The 12,816-nt window shown below is 41.4% G+C and overlaps 2 protein-coding genes across 4 annotated transcripts; one reads left to right on the forward strand and one right to left on the reverse strand.

Annotated features, from left to right (window-relative positions):
- Nucleotides 1–247: 247 nt before the first annotated feature.
- On the forward strand, nucleotides 248–3,652 carry SCL1 (SCARECROW-like 1). 3 transcript variants are annotated; one of them, XM_089620240.1, is made up of 2 exons: nucleotides 248–417; nucleotides 1,672–3,652. In XM_089620240.1, the coding sequence occupies exon 2, from the start codon at nucleotides 1,828–1,830 to the stop codon at nucleotides 3,394–3,396; it is 1,569 nt and encodes a 522-aa protein (XP_089476366.1). In that variant the 5' UTR covers nucleotides 248–417; nucleotides 1,672–1,827; the 3' UTR covers nucleotides 3,397–3,652. The 3 variants fall into 3 exon arrangements, with proteins under 3 accessions (XP_089476366.1, XP_089476365.1, XP_089476367.1); XM_089620239.1 differs by lacking the exon at nucleotides 248–417 and adding an exon at nucleotides 631–897; XM_089620241.1 differs by lacking the exon at nucleotides 248–417 and adding an exon at nucleotides 631–897 and having other exon boundaries at nucleotides 1,703–3,652.
- A 2,368-nt stretch (nucleotides 3,653–6,020) lies between these two features.
- SEU (SEUSS transcriptional co-regulator) lies at nucleotides 6,021–12,553 on the reverse strand. Its single transcript, XM_089619095.1, has 10 exons — nucleotides 12,101–12,553; nucleotides 10,239–11,710; nucleotides 10,002–10,121; nucleotides 9,726–9,774; nucleotides 9,305–9,519; nucleotides 9,143–9,211; nucleotides 8,101–8,198; nucleotides 7,707–7,800; nucleotides 7,429–7,498; nucleotides 6,021–7,344 (listed from the first exon to the last, which is right to left on the reverse strand). Exons 2-10 carry the CDS (start codon nucleotides 11,211–11,213, stop codon nucleotides 6,488–6,490), a joined length of 2,547 nt encoding a protein of 848 aa, XP_089475221.1. The 5' UTR covers nucleotides 11,214–11,710; nucleotides 12,101–12,553; the 3' UTR covers nucleotides 6,021–6,487.
- Nucleotides 12,554–12,816: the final 263 nt, after the last annotated feature.

A 12,816-nucleotide genomic window follows, 5' to 3' on the forward strand; every position in this document is an offset into this window, starting at 1 on the left:
AAATAGACTAAATTAAAACAAGATGTATAATAATATAAAGATGTAGATATAATTTTAATAAAAAGTAGTCGTTTAATTAGTTACCATTGTTTTTATTCATTTATTTACTTTATGTACATATAAATATTATTACTCAAATAATCATGCTGTTCTAAGTTATCCCTTTGGAGTTGCTGCTAAAATCTAAAGTATTATAGTAAAGGGAATGCAAAGTATTGATATCTACTATATATATAATGGTCTCATGGGGAGTGACATTGCAGGAGCATCACAAGAAGAGGAGGATAGACCAAACAAAAAGGGTTTGTTGGTCAAGACAACAAAGAAAATCACACGCACACAAAGTGTAAAATCTAAGCAAATTGAGAGAGAGAGAGAGAGAGAACTGGGTTTAACTTCGAAATACCTTATTCTTGGGTGAGTTTTTTATGTTACTATGGTTTTTTCTTTCCCCTAGTACTTGGTCAGATTCCAGAGCGAAATTGGAATGTTTTTTATATGGTCAGATTTTAAATTCTTCAAATGGGTTTTAGGATACTTCAAAATCATCATCCCAATAATTTTCATTTATATTTATTATATTCAATTCTTTTGTCCTACACCAACGATGCTTTTACTTTGTTTTTTTCAACGTACCTAACCTCACAACTATTCACAAACTTAAAATAAGAATATCAATCAACCCAACTAGAAAGGGGCTCGTTCTTTTCTTCACTTTTGCTTGTCCGTGTTGTGTATCTATGTTTTGGAGGTCAACGTCCTCATCTTTATTCGCTCTAAAACCTAATTTTGTGAGTAATTTTCATCTGGGTTTTCACCGAAATCTTATGAAATTAATATGATCACGATCATATGAACTCTGCTGCTTCAACCGTTTTTTTATTGTCGTTGTACAAGGTAAAAGTCTTTTTTCTATCCACTTTCTCTCTCTCGTTTTTTTCTTTCGTCATTCTAAACTTAATTGGCGTCTTCAGATTTTTATGGTGAATTAAATTGTCTCGAGTATATGTTCAAGATTTCATTTTTCTTTTCCCTCTTCACTCGCAAATTTCATCAGATTTCATTGTTTTATTTGGCTTTGTTATCTTCATTCATCATGAAGGGTTTTCCTTAATTTTACACAGTTGGTATAATTATTTTTCTTTATTCTTTGAGAATTGGATGCTTGGCGCTCTTTAATTGACATCAAATGAGGTTTATATCAGAATTAACATTCCTTTCAACACAGTTATTTCATATTTCTAAGAATTTATTTTTCGCCTTTACACATCAAATCAGTTTATTTTTCGCCTTTACACATCAAATCAGTTTATATCATTTTGATGCTATTTTTTCTTCAAGCATTGAATGGATTATCGAGACACAATTCATCACGGAGTTGCCTTTGTAGCGGGTCACAACCAAAGTAAAAAGGCATATATAAATTTCTTAAGTTTTATAACGCGTTAATTCATTTTCATGTCGCAACCAAAAAAATCGAAGATTCTAAGTTTATACCCAAAACTGTTGAGCTACTCGAATAGCTTTTCCCATTCCATTTAGAGTTTCAGTTATCTAGTATTGCCTATGCTGGCAAGGTGTTTGATTTATTTGCTCAACTTAATTTATTCTCTCTATGATTATTGTTGATTTTGTACTTCAATTTCTCATCTCTTGTATGGCTGCTTGCAGATCTTCTAACAGTGCGCGAATATTTTCTTAGGTTTCTCGGACGAAAAATTTATTCCTTCATACAGTTCAAATCTTTTCCGTTTTCACGTGGAAGTTGCATTGTATGGTTGATTTGTCTTGCTTGAGATCTAAGTAAGATACGACACTCCTGAAGCCATGTCTTTAGTGAGGCCTGTGGAGCTATCCTCCAATTCATACAGAAACCCGAAGCTTTATCCTTTAGATGAAAGCGACAACAGCTCCGACTTCTCGGCTCAGCAGAGGACACTCTACGGAGCCGATTCGTATAGTGCAGAGAGCTCTGAGAAGTACTTCCTCGAGTCCCCCAGCGACTCCGGAAACTCGTCGACAAGGCTGACCGATGGACTACTTGGACCCAATTTCGAGTCGGAGTACTTGATCAGTCAGAGCCTCGAACAAGGAGAGTTCGACAGGGACGTGATGCAGGTGAAGCTTCGAGAACTGGAGAGAGCTCTGCTAGTCGAAGAGGACGAAGAGGACATGGAAATCGAGGGTGAGTGGGTCGACTCTGCACCGAGCGCGCTTCTCCAAGACTCCCCGAAGGAGTCTTCGTCGTCCGACTCCTACGGCTCGCGGGTCTCTCCGAAGAAGCTTCTCATCGACTGCGCCGGCGCGATCTCGGAGGGAAATCTCGCGGAGGCCTCGGCGATGATCAACGAGCTGCGAGAGATGGTGTCGATCCAGGGCGAGCCGTCCCAGAGGATCGCGGCGTACATGGTGGAAGGGCTCGCGGCTCGAATGGCTTCCTCCGGAAAGTTCCTCTACAAGGCCTTGAAGTGCAAAGAGCCGCCTTCTTCGGACCGCCTGGCGGCGATGCAGATACTCTTCGAGGTGTGCCCGTGTTTCAAGTTCGGGTTCATGGCTGCGAACGGTGCGATCATCGAGGCCTTTAAAGGCGAGAAGCGAGTCCACATCGTGGACTTCGACATCAACCAGGGGAGCCAGTACATGACGCTGATACAGACGATTGCTTCCCGCACAAGCAACCCGCCCCAGCTGAGGCTCACGGGCGTGGACGACCCCGAGTCGGTGCAGCGCCCGGTCGGGGGGCTTAAAGTCATCGGACAGAGGCTGGAGAAGCTGGCTGAGACGCTGGGCGTCCCGTTCGAGTTTCGTGCCGTGGCGGCCGGGAGCTCCGCGGTGGAGCCGTCGATGCTGGAGTGCCGGGCCGGAGAGGAAGCCATTGTGGTGAACTTTGCGTTCCAGCTTCACCACATGCCGGACGAGAGCGTGTCGACGGTGAACCATCGGGACAGGCTGTTGCGAATGGTGAAGAGCCTGGGGCCGAAGCTGGTGACGGTGGTGGAGCAGGACGTGAACACCAACACGGCGCCGTTCTTCCCGCGCTTCGTCGAGGCCTACAGCTACTACTCGGCGGTGTTCGAGTCCCTCGACGCCACGCTTCCCCGGGACAGCCAGGACCGGGCCAACGTGGAGAGGCAGTGCCTCGCGAGGGACATTGTCAACGTGGTGGCCTGCGAGGGCGAGGAGCGGATCGAGCGCTACGAGGTCGCCGGAAAGTGGCGGGCCAGGATGGCCATGGCCGGCTTCTCCGCCTGCCCCATGAGCTCCGAGGTCACCGCCGAGATCAAGACCCTCATCGTCCGCCACTACTGCGAGAGGTTCAAGATCAACGACGAAGTGGGTGCTCTTCACTTTGGGTGGGAACACAAAAACCTCATTGTTGCCTCTGCTTGGAAGTGACCTCGGTAACCACAATTTTTTGTGTTATATTGCTGTGGAATATTTTACTGCCTCTATATGCTCTGCCTTATGATACTTTAATCCCAACCTAAAATAATTGTTTCTTTAGTTACCCAACTTCTTGATAAGAGATGTTTTAGTGCTTGTATTGTAATAAAATAGGGTTTGTATTCACCAGTCTTCATCTTTGTATCGTCGTATCTGTCGTCAAGGACTTATATTTAGTCGTTGCAGTTTTGGACAAATGGTCTTCTCACTTCACCTGATTTTATTATTGTTCTGACGCCGTTGATTTATGAGAACAAAAAAGCGAATGTGCCCAGATTCAAACGGATCTTGAACTAATAACCATTTTGCAGAAGAAGAAGAAATAGTAACATAATGTAGTGCCAGAGCACCTAATATGGAGGATTGTGGAAAGAAATTAACTATAATTGAACTGAGGTACAAGAACTTAAATTTGCATACTCTCTCCCAAGTAATTGTTTCCTCTAACTTCCTATAAACCAAATCTACGCTCTCCTTAGATCGAGATCGCTCTCTCTTCGACAAGACCCCTTTCCTGAAGATCGAATCAGCGAAATAAACTAAAACACCTGGTACTTATCAATTCTCTGCTAGTACAGTACACACAGAGATGGAACCATAATTCTCACACTCGGCCGGTGAAGAAGCAAAACATGAGGATATTCTTAGTTTGATTCGCGTGGGAAAGAACACGTGACCAAAGATGTTTTAAACAGCATAAGTGCCAATATAATAAAAACATGTCAAAAATGAATCAACAATCTTTGTCTTGACATTTTTGGAAAGATGACCCGTAAAGCACTTTGCAGAGTGCATTCGATAGAGCACATAAAACTAAGCATCTAAGCAGCTCAAGTTTAATGGAGAAAGCAAAAGAAAATGTTTAGATAGGGTCATCCTTGTTGAATAATCCTCTCTCTCATTGAGCAAGAAAGAGACGAGGAGGTACCGGTGAAATTTATAGAAGGTGGAATATCTTCTTGCATACTGGATCATTATATGCTTCTCCTGGATGTCAACCACATGCTTTCCTTTGATCATCTTGCAACTTAAAATCTACGTTGAAGATGAGGGGTCCACCAGAGCGATTGCCCATGTCTGAGTATGAGCAGCTCAGTGATTAGCAAAGAGAAATCAATGGGATGTTTAACCCCTGAGAGAGGAAGCTGTGTAGCGATCTGATCAAAGACTGTCTTCCAACAATCTAAAGGCCTTTTGTTCCCTATAGAGTACAAGAACTAAGCAATGGGTTTGCTCATAGACCCCCGATGAAGATTCGGGAACCACTTCGTAATTTCTATCTCATACATGATTGAATATATGATCGATAGCTCAATGGAGGGAATGGGCACATCAATACATTCTTTTCAAAGTCCTCAACAAACGAGCTCGTTCATATCCTCTTTCTCCTCTTTTACAACTAAACAGCAGTCCAAAGTAGGAGTTGATTGTTACAAAACTCAACATCCATAGTTTTTCTATCAACCGTTGCTTGAATTCAGTTGTCCTTTTTTTATCCTATATTGTAAATGTTTGTTTTAAAATTCAATCACAAAGGGTGTCTTGAAATCTTTACTTGACTCCTCTTTCGTTGTGAGTAATAATTTGTAAATACAAACTAATGAAAGAATGAATATCAACTTTATTAAGAACATATACATTACAAATAAATCTCATTATAACATAATACAATATGACTCCTTTACATCTCCATTATGGGCGTAAATCCCAAAAGAAAATGCGATCATTTGCGAGGATTTAGATATTGATGGTATAAGAACATTAAGAGATAATTTTGTTGTTAAATATGTAATACTTATAAGTAATTTAGCTTATAAATAAGAGGGACTATCATAGAAATGGGTATACAAATGGTATGAGAAACTAGAGTGACGAAGACATTCACATTCAATAGAGTGCCATTCCTCTTGAAAGTTTGATATAGTTTGATATCGTTATGGCTTTAGATTTATTTATACTCCAGTTAATGCAGATCTATCACTTCATATCAAAGTAGTCCTGGACTCAATAATGAGTTTTAACTTTCAAGCAATGTTGTTCAGGCCATGGATACTTGAAGCAATGCTGTTTTTCTTGGACAAAAAGAGCACTCCGACCGCGAGAAAAGCAAATTGGAAGCAGCGGTGATGACCCGAGTAGCTCGAATCTGGTTCGAGGTACGAGGAGGATCGCCGCTTGTTCCGATCGTGGAGGGTGTTCGCCTTGATGATGTTCCAGCGATAATCGACAATGCATAATCATTTTGAAAAAAACACCGTTAAATCAATTACACTTCCACCATAAAATCATATACAAAATAAATAAATAAAATTAATTATACTTTAAGTACTCGTGATTGACTTAGAGCTTTAATCCACAACTTCTTTTACAGGTAAATTAAGTCCATTTCTCATTTTATTAAGATTTTCACACTACGTTTGGATTTGGTAATAAGGAATTCGTGAGCGATCGTGTTTTAGTAGAAATCAAGTCCATTTTCCGTTATAATGTGACCAAACGTAGTAATAAAAGACAAAATAAAAAAAAAAAAAAAAAAAAAGAAGCTGAAGCGGCTCCCCTGCTCCCGAGACAGTACAAGCAAGAAAGGAAGAAAAATTAATAGCGATGTAGGTAATAAAACTATATAAGGAATACAAAAGATGACATATTTTCTTAAAAGGAAAAATTAAGAAGAAAAATAAAGAGAAAAATAAAAAGGAAAAAAGAATATATAGATGGTACACCGGACCACAAGAAAATTAGACCCATCATCAGCCCATCCAATTATCAGGTTTTCCCCCATTCTTTCCTCATATATATATATATGATATAGGTGTATATATAATGGAAGATTAGCAGAAAGTGGGAGAGACAAGCCAATGTTAACTCAAAAAACCCATTTCATTATCGGTGATGATCATAATCTCCTTCCGCCATAGGGGGCGAGGCCAACACAGGCAATTCTGCCACATTTTCTTCCCTCGAGCAGACCAGAAAATTAAGTAATTATCATCAAGCTATAGGCCCGCTGCTCTTCTCTTATCTCAGTATAATACATGCGTATTCACGGTGTAGATTTCCAATCAAAGGGTAGAGTATTAAAGCCGTTAATGGCTCCGAGGCCGCCGAGCAGATCTTGCTGTTGGTGGTGCATCATCTGGTCTCGCCCATTCATCCCGACCCTCCCATTCATCATCGAGTTATTATTACTATTCCCCATCGCGGACCTTATCCCGTTGACTATGGCCGCACCTCCGCCGCCGCCGCCGCCGCCCATTATGGCCTCGTAACCGCCACCGCCGCCCATGCTCAGATTATTTCCGTTCACACTCTTCATGTCGGGGTTGTTGGACATCATCATGTTGTGCAGGATCTTCTGCACGGAGCTCTGGGAGTCGCCGTGGTCCGCCGCCGCATCGCTGCCGGAGAGCGACGGCATGTTGGCCGGCGAGTTTGCGGCGGCCGCGCTCATGTGGCTCGGCCCCGCCAACCCGGCGAGGTTGTTGTTGGACGATGGGGTTGGGGACTGGAACGGGGACGGGTTGGGCTGAGCCTGAGCCTGAGGCTGGGGGATTATGGTGCTGGAAGACCCGCCCGGCGACGACGCAATCTGAACCGAACTCGCTCCGCCTCCGTACGGGCTACTGGTGCTGTTGTTTATCGAGCTTTGCTGCCTCGAGTTTTGGTGGAGCAGACCCACGATGGTGCTCGCCGGAGACGACGTAGAAGCAGCCGCGTTATTCACACTGGCCACGCCGTTGCTCCCCGCGATCTGCATCGTGCCTTGGACCGAGCTGTCGTCGCCGTTCGCATTCTGGGCTATCGTTTGATGTTGATGCTGTTGCTGTTCTTCGGGTGCCTGAGACTGACTGTGAACCCCAGATGTCATGTTTGTTCTTCGAGGAAACTTATTCAAGCTCTCTGAAACACATGCACCAGAGAGGGAGAGAGGTTATTCAATCTAAAATATCTCCTTCAAGAGAAAATGATTGCTATTGAGCTTACCCATAGGTCCCGTTCCTGTTTCTCTGCTGTAGTCGATCAAGTCTTTCATACTATTAACCACCTCTGATATCTGCAAGCCAAATATATACACATAAGAAACCTGGGTGCTGAAGGGCAAGTTTCCTAGTGGGGTTAAACATTCGAGAAACCCTGTGCACTGAAGGGCAATGCGTGTACAATGATGTCATCGAAACACACGAACGACATGGAATACCGACTACCAAGCAGAAATGTATAACATACTAGACTAGAAGTTTCAAAACTTTAAATGAAATTACCTGTAGGCACCGTACATATCTCTTCGTATAACCCAAGTCATTCACTAATGGAACTTCCAGAGTTTTTGCCAATTGTCGAGCTGACGCTACAAACCTATATGGATAGAAGACATTAAAACTAATCCACACACAAGCTTATCATAAGAATGCATGGAGTCCTTTCTGGTATCAATTGGAATCATGAAAGGACAACTAGCAAATAAATTAACAAAACGAAAACGCAGAAGACTGACATAGGCAACCTATTAAGACTATCAAGTGGAAAGCTCATCAATCTAACCTGACTCAATTCCTTGAAGTAAAGACAAATATTGAGGAAGAAAAAAAAAATCCAAAATCATTTATAAAGGCACCAGCGGATCAAATCGTGTACATAATATTAGGGAATACATACATATTGCAATTATTTTGCATCTCTGGAAGTGATAGATTGGATGCAGCGTTTTGTGCGGTAGCTTGGTATTTCTGAGCTGCATTACCAAGTTGAGTGACCTGTACGCATAGGAAAAAAACAAGCATGTGAAAAAGCCGCGCCGACTATGATAATCACAGCTTTCAACCGAAGAATAACCACCACTAAATCAAAATCACAGTGGAAAACATAAATGCACATCTAAAATCAATAGATACACAACCTCAAGTAGTGTAGTCCCTTTAAATCAGAGCGTAATCCAAATATACAAGGCTTCAAGATCTCAGCGATTTTGTTTTTCATGACAGGTATTTCTAATTTGAGATGCACCCAAATAAAAAGCCCTTGTTTTATTCTAGATACCAGTTGAACTTTAGAATCATACAGATCAAAATGGTAAAGGAGTTTAGAACCAACGCCACATAGAATTCTACAGCTGTGCATTTTATTTTCACTTGCACATCACCAAAATTTTTTTTATTAATGTTAATAATTAGTGAGAAACACTCTAGTAACCGGACTTTATTTTCAGATATCAGATTGCGGAACATATTCGTCTATACAATATCACCACTCTTAATTTCAGTAATGAATATAAATAAATCAAAGATAAACAAACTATAACCGCCACTGAAAATCAGGCTTGAACTCATGCCATGTTTAATGGAAAAAAAAAAAAAGAGTTTAAAAATCTAACTTACTGGCAAAAAGTTTATTAGAACTTTTGTTTATTAGTCAGTAAGCATGATAACCAAGGCTCTTAAATGAACTTAACTCAAACATGATAGTTATTAAGGAGGAATGAGACCAAACTGTACTTTCTATAAATAATACATTCTTAACGTCTAAAAAAGCAGGTAAAATAAGATGCAATCAGTATAACAAATCCCAACATGTGGATATTAAAGTGCTCAAAAGTTCATAGAAGAGGCCAGAACATATATATAACTTCCATATTTCAGTAATAAGTAGATTGTCCTTAAGTACGATGTTATGATATAAATAAATAAAATATAAATTATACCTGCGGTACCAATAATCTTCTTGGAATAAGCTCCTCGTGACGTCTAGCACAGAATTCCCAAGAGCATATCTGGCATAGAAAAAATGATACCATAGAAAATATTAAAAATTTGAATCGAAGAATCGTTTCAATTTTTTCCCCATTTCTTGTTGCCCCACCCACCTTGAGATCAGGAGAGAAAACTATCCGGAGTTGGCCATCACGAACAACACGAAGTTGCTCGAAAACGCTTTCTTGTATTGCTTTTGCATAGTCTAAAACGATCTGGCCTGATGAATTATGGTACTCACGGGGCATATCAATATACAGAAGTTCCTCCAAAGTACCACTCTCATACTTTATCTTAAATAGCCGAGGGAGAACTTCAACAGTCGCTTCTGAAATACAGTAATCATATGTCAAAACAGTCGTAAAAAAATCATCATTAAAATAATTACATCGTTAAGATAATCAAAATAAAAGGTTAAATGAGATGAATCTTAAATCATAACAGGCCTATAATTGTATCAATAAAATTGAGGATATCTCAAAAGCTCGGTGAAAAGGAAAAGATTGTAAATTTTGAGAAAGAACAAGTACGCACCAAACCCACGGCCAGGCTTCCGATTGCATATTTCACAATGCCATACGTCCTGAACATTTGAAACATTAGAAAAGTAAATGTTTCCGCAAATAAACACTCGACATACTGTAAATAAAATGTCTTCCCAGACTTGTACACAGCCTTTTAACAATTTAGTTTGCTGTTTCAATTTCTGTCATCCAGGTAGAGCTTGAAGATGATGTGGTAGAAGATGAAATACAATTTATAAACGTGCAAACAATTAAGCGATATAATTTTCAAAGCCAAGAAGCATACCTGTGGGAAAACACCGGTTGTTTGCCTACCACTTCCATACATTGAAACGCACCATTTCTTCTTCGCTTGTGGGGCGAAGAAATCGGAAACAAACTTCCTCCAGAATTCAATATTATTGTCCTGCATAAAAAGGAGACGAGTTGGAATGACTAGAATAAACACGCACACCAACGCATAAACTGATAGGAAGACCACTATTGAAATACGAAAAAAAAAAAGAAAAAAAAAGAAACGTACTTCAGGCCTTTGCTGTTGCTGATGCATATAACTCGTCAAACGCCTGGCACACATTCCGGGTTCGTAAGCGGGTTTCACGGGAGAGCGCAGTGCCATATTCTGCTGAGGCTGTTGCTGTAACTGAGGCCTTTGCTGAGGCATGGACTTCAAGAGCTGTTGTTGTTGCTGTAGCTGAAGGAATCTCTGCTGATGCAAGAGATTGATCTGCGCAGCCGCGGCCTGAGACGACTGCCTTGACATGTGCAGGAACTGCTGTTGCTGCTGCTGCTGCTGCTGCTGTTGGTGCATGAAAAGCGATTGGTCCGAGTGCTGCGGCTCCAACTTCACCGGAGCCAAGCCTCTCATGCTCTGAAGCTGCTGAGCCTCGAGCTTCACTGCTCCCATATTCCTCAGGTGATTCAGCTGCTGCTGCTGTTGCTGGTGATGGTGATGATGGTCCGTCGCTTGTGGCTCGAGCTTCACTGGCCCCACGCCACCTAAGCCGCCTCGATACTGCTGAGGGGCCGAGAACTGTTGCATCGCCTGCTGCCCGTGCTGGAACCCCTGAGCCTCGAGCTGCTGCTGCTCCGGCATCATTTGGGCCCCCGAAGGGTTCGAATATTGCCCTTGACCTTGCCCGGGATTGGACCCACCGTACGTGCTGGACGAAGGGGCGTTGAAGCCCATCCCGTTCCCAACCGAAGAGAGCGGATCCGACTCCGCCCCGGTGTCCATTCCACCGCGCTGGCTACTCCCGGGGGCGGACAGCCCTTGGCTCATAACCCCGTTACCAAACGACTGGTTTAGGAGAGAGGACACGTTGGGGACGTTTCCGAGCATACTCATGTTGTTGAACTGTGTTCGCGGAGAGACGAGCGAGGGAAAACCAGACTGACCGGGCCCTTGGGCGCCCATCATCCCGGAGTTTGATCTCAGAAGCGATGGCGGTACGGACTGGGATCCACCGATCGGCGTGGGCGGCCCCGAAGGTACCATATTTCTCGAAACAAGTACTTTAAGGAAAAAATAAAGCTTCGGTAACTAACTAATTGAGCTAACTAGACAACGGGTATGGAATTTTCACTGCTAAGCTGCTGATATCGTTCAAGGCGGCTAAACCCAAATAGCATATCACCCGGTGATTGCGAGACCGGAGGCTTCTAAGTAGTCCTTATTGTGCACCAGCAGAAATGGGTAAACTTTGTGCCTTAACATGTTGTTTTGATTACCAAACACAAGCCAAACGCCAAGAAAATCCAGCTTCGAGATAAGAGTCAACTCTGAGCATTCTACAGTTGCTTTATCTCCACAAACCAAAGCTATCTCCGACCTCGTTTAGCATGAATCGCTGATCAACGTGCCAAGTTCCAGATCAACTGTGACTTTGACCACGTAACACAAAACCCAAACCAACCAGCAAATCAGAATCTCTCCACCAACCTTTCAGGCTCCAAAAATCCAAATTCAGTCTTTCACGCTTAACAGCTGAAACCCTGAACCAAGCGAAAACGAAAAACCAAATTTATCAACATCACTCCGCCCAAAAAAAAAAAACAAGTACTGACTCGAACTCAAGAGTTTTAGAACACAACGAGATTAAATTCAATGGAAATGGACAGAATTTCTAGTCAAATTAGACCTAAGGAAAGAAAAAAAAAAAAACCCACAAAAAGCGCTTCCAAACAAACAAACAAAAGTAAATAAAAATCCATACTTTATCACAATAGAAGACGAATACAGCTTAAAAGCAATGCAAATACTGAATGCTAAACCCCATCGATCGGACGTCAAACCCACCCAAATCAAACGATCCACTAAAAACAAAACAAAATAAATAAACAAAAACCGCGGATAAAGAAACGCAAGACTTAAAGAAGACTCACCGGACCAGAGAGAGAGTATAGATAAGCTTTTCAAACACACTGTCGAACAGAGTTGAGATTTTTTTGTCTTCTGTTTAATCCAAAATGATCAGCAAAAAAAAGAAAATCTTTGATTTCTCCGTCAGTTTCTCTTTCAAGTCCTCAAAACTTCTTGTTCTTCTTCTTCTTGCTCTGCTAGGGTTTCTGAGCTGGATTGAATTTTTTTATAATTTGTTACTATTATTATTTGCCCTTATTCTCTGCGTTTACACAAACCCTGTAACCTCGCTGTATCAGAAGAGAGAGAGAGAGGGAGAGAGAGAGAGAGGGACTGAGTGTTTCTGTGTGACCTTGCGGACGTCAAAATTGTATTCGATTGGATTGAATTTTCTTCATTCCCGTTCTTTCACTTTTTTTTTTCTCTCTCTTCCTCTTTCTCTCTCTCTCAGAATTAAGTCAAATCTTATTCCTTCCCTGAGTCGTATATATAAGTTAACAGATTAGTTTCAAAGAGTGCGTTTGGAGTTTGGACTTAGGACATGCTACAATAGGTTTGCAGTTAAAAATCTTACGTAGTGCCAAAAAAAAAAAAAAAAAAAAAAAAAACTATAAGAAAATTTGAGTTTTAAAAAGCTAAAAGTATATATATACTTTGATAAGTCATTTTAAAAATAATTAATTGATTTTAATTTAAAAAATATTGAAAGATAAGAGAGTGAAGAGCAAGACGAGAGAAA

Source organism: Urtica dioica, chromosome 7 (genome assembly GCF_054948205.1).
Source record: "Urtica dioica subsp. dioica isolate 48M chromosome 7, U.dioica_male_clone48M_v1_H2, whole genome shotgun sequence".
Taxonomy (NCBI): Eukaryota; Viridiplantae; Streptophyta; class Magnoliopsida; order Rosales; family Urticaceae; genus Urtica; species Urtica dioica.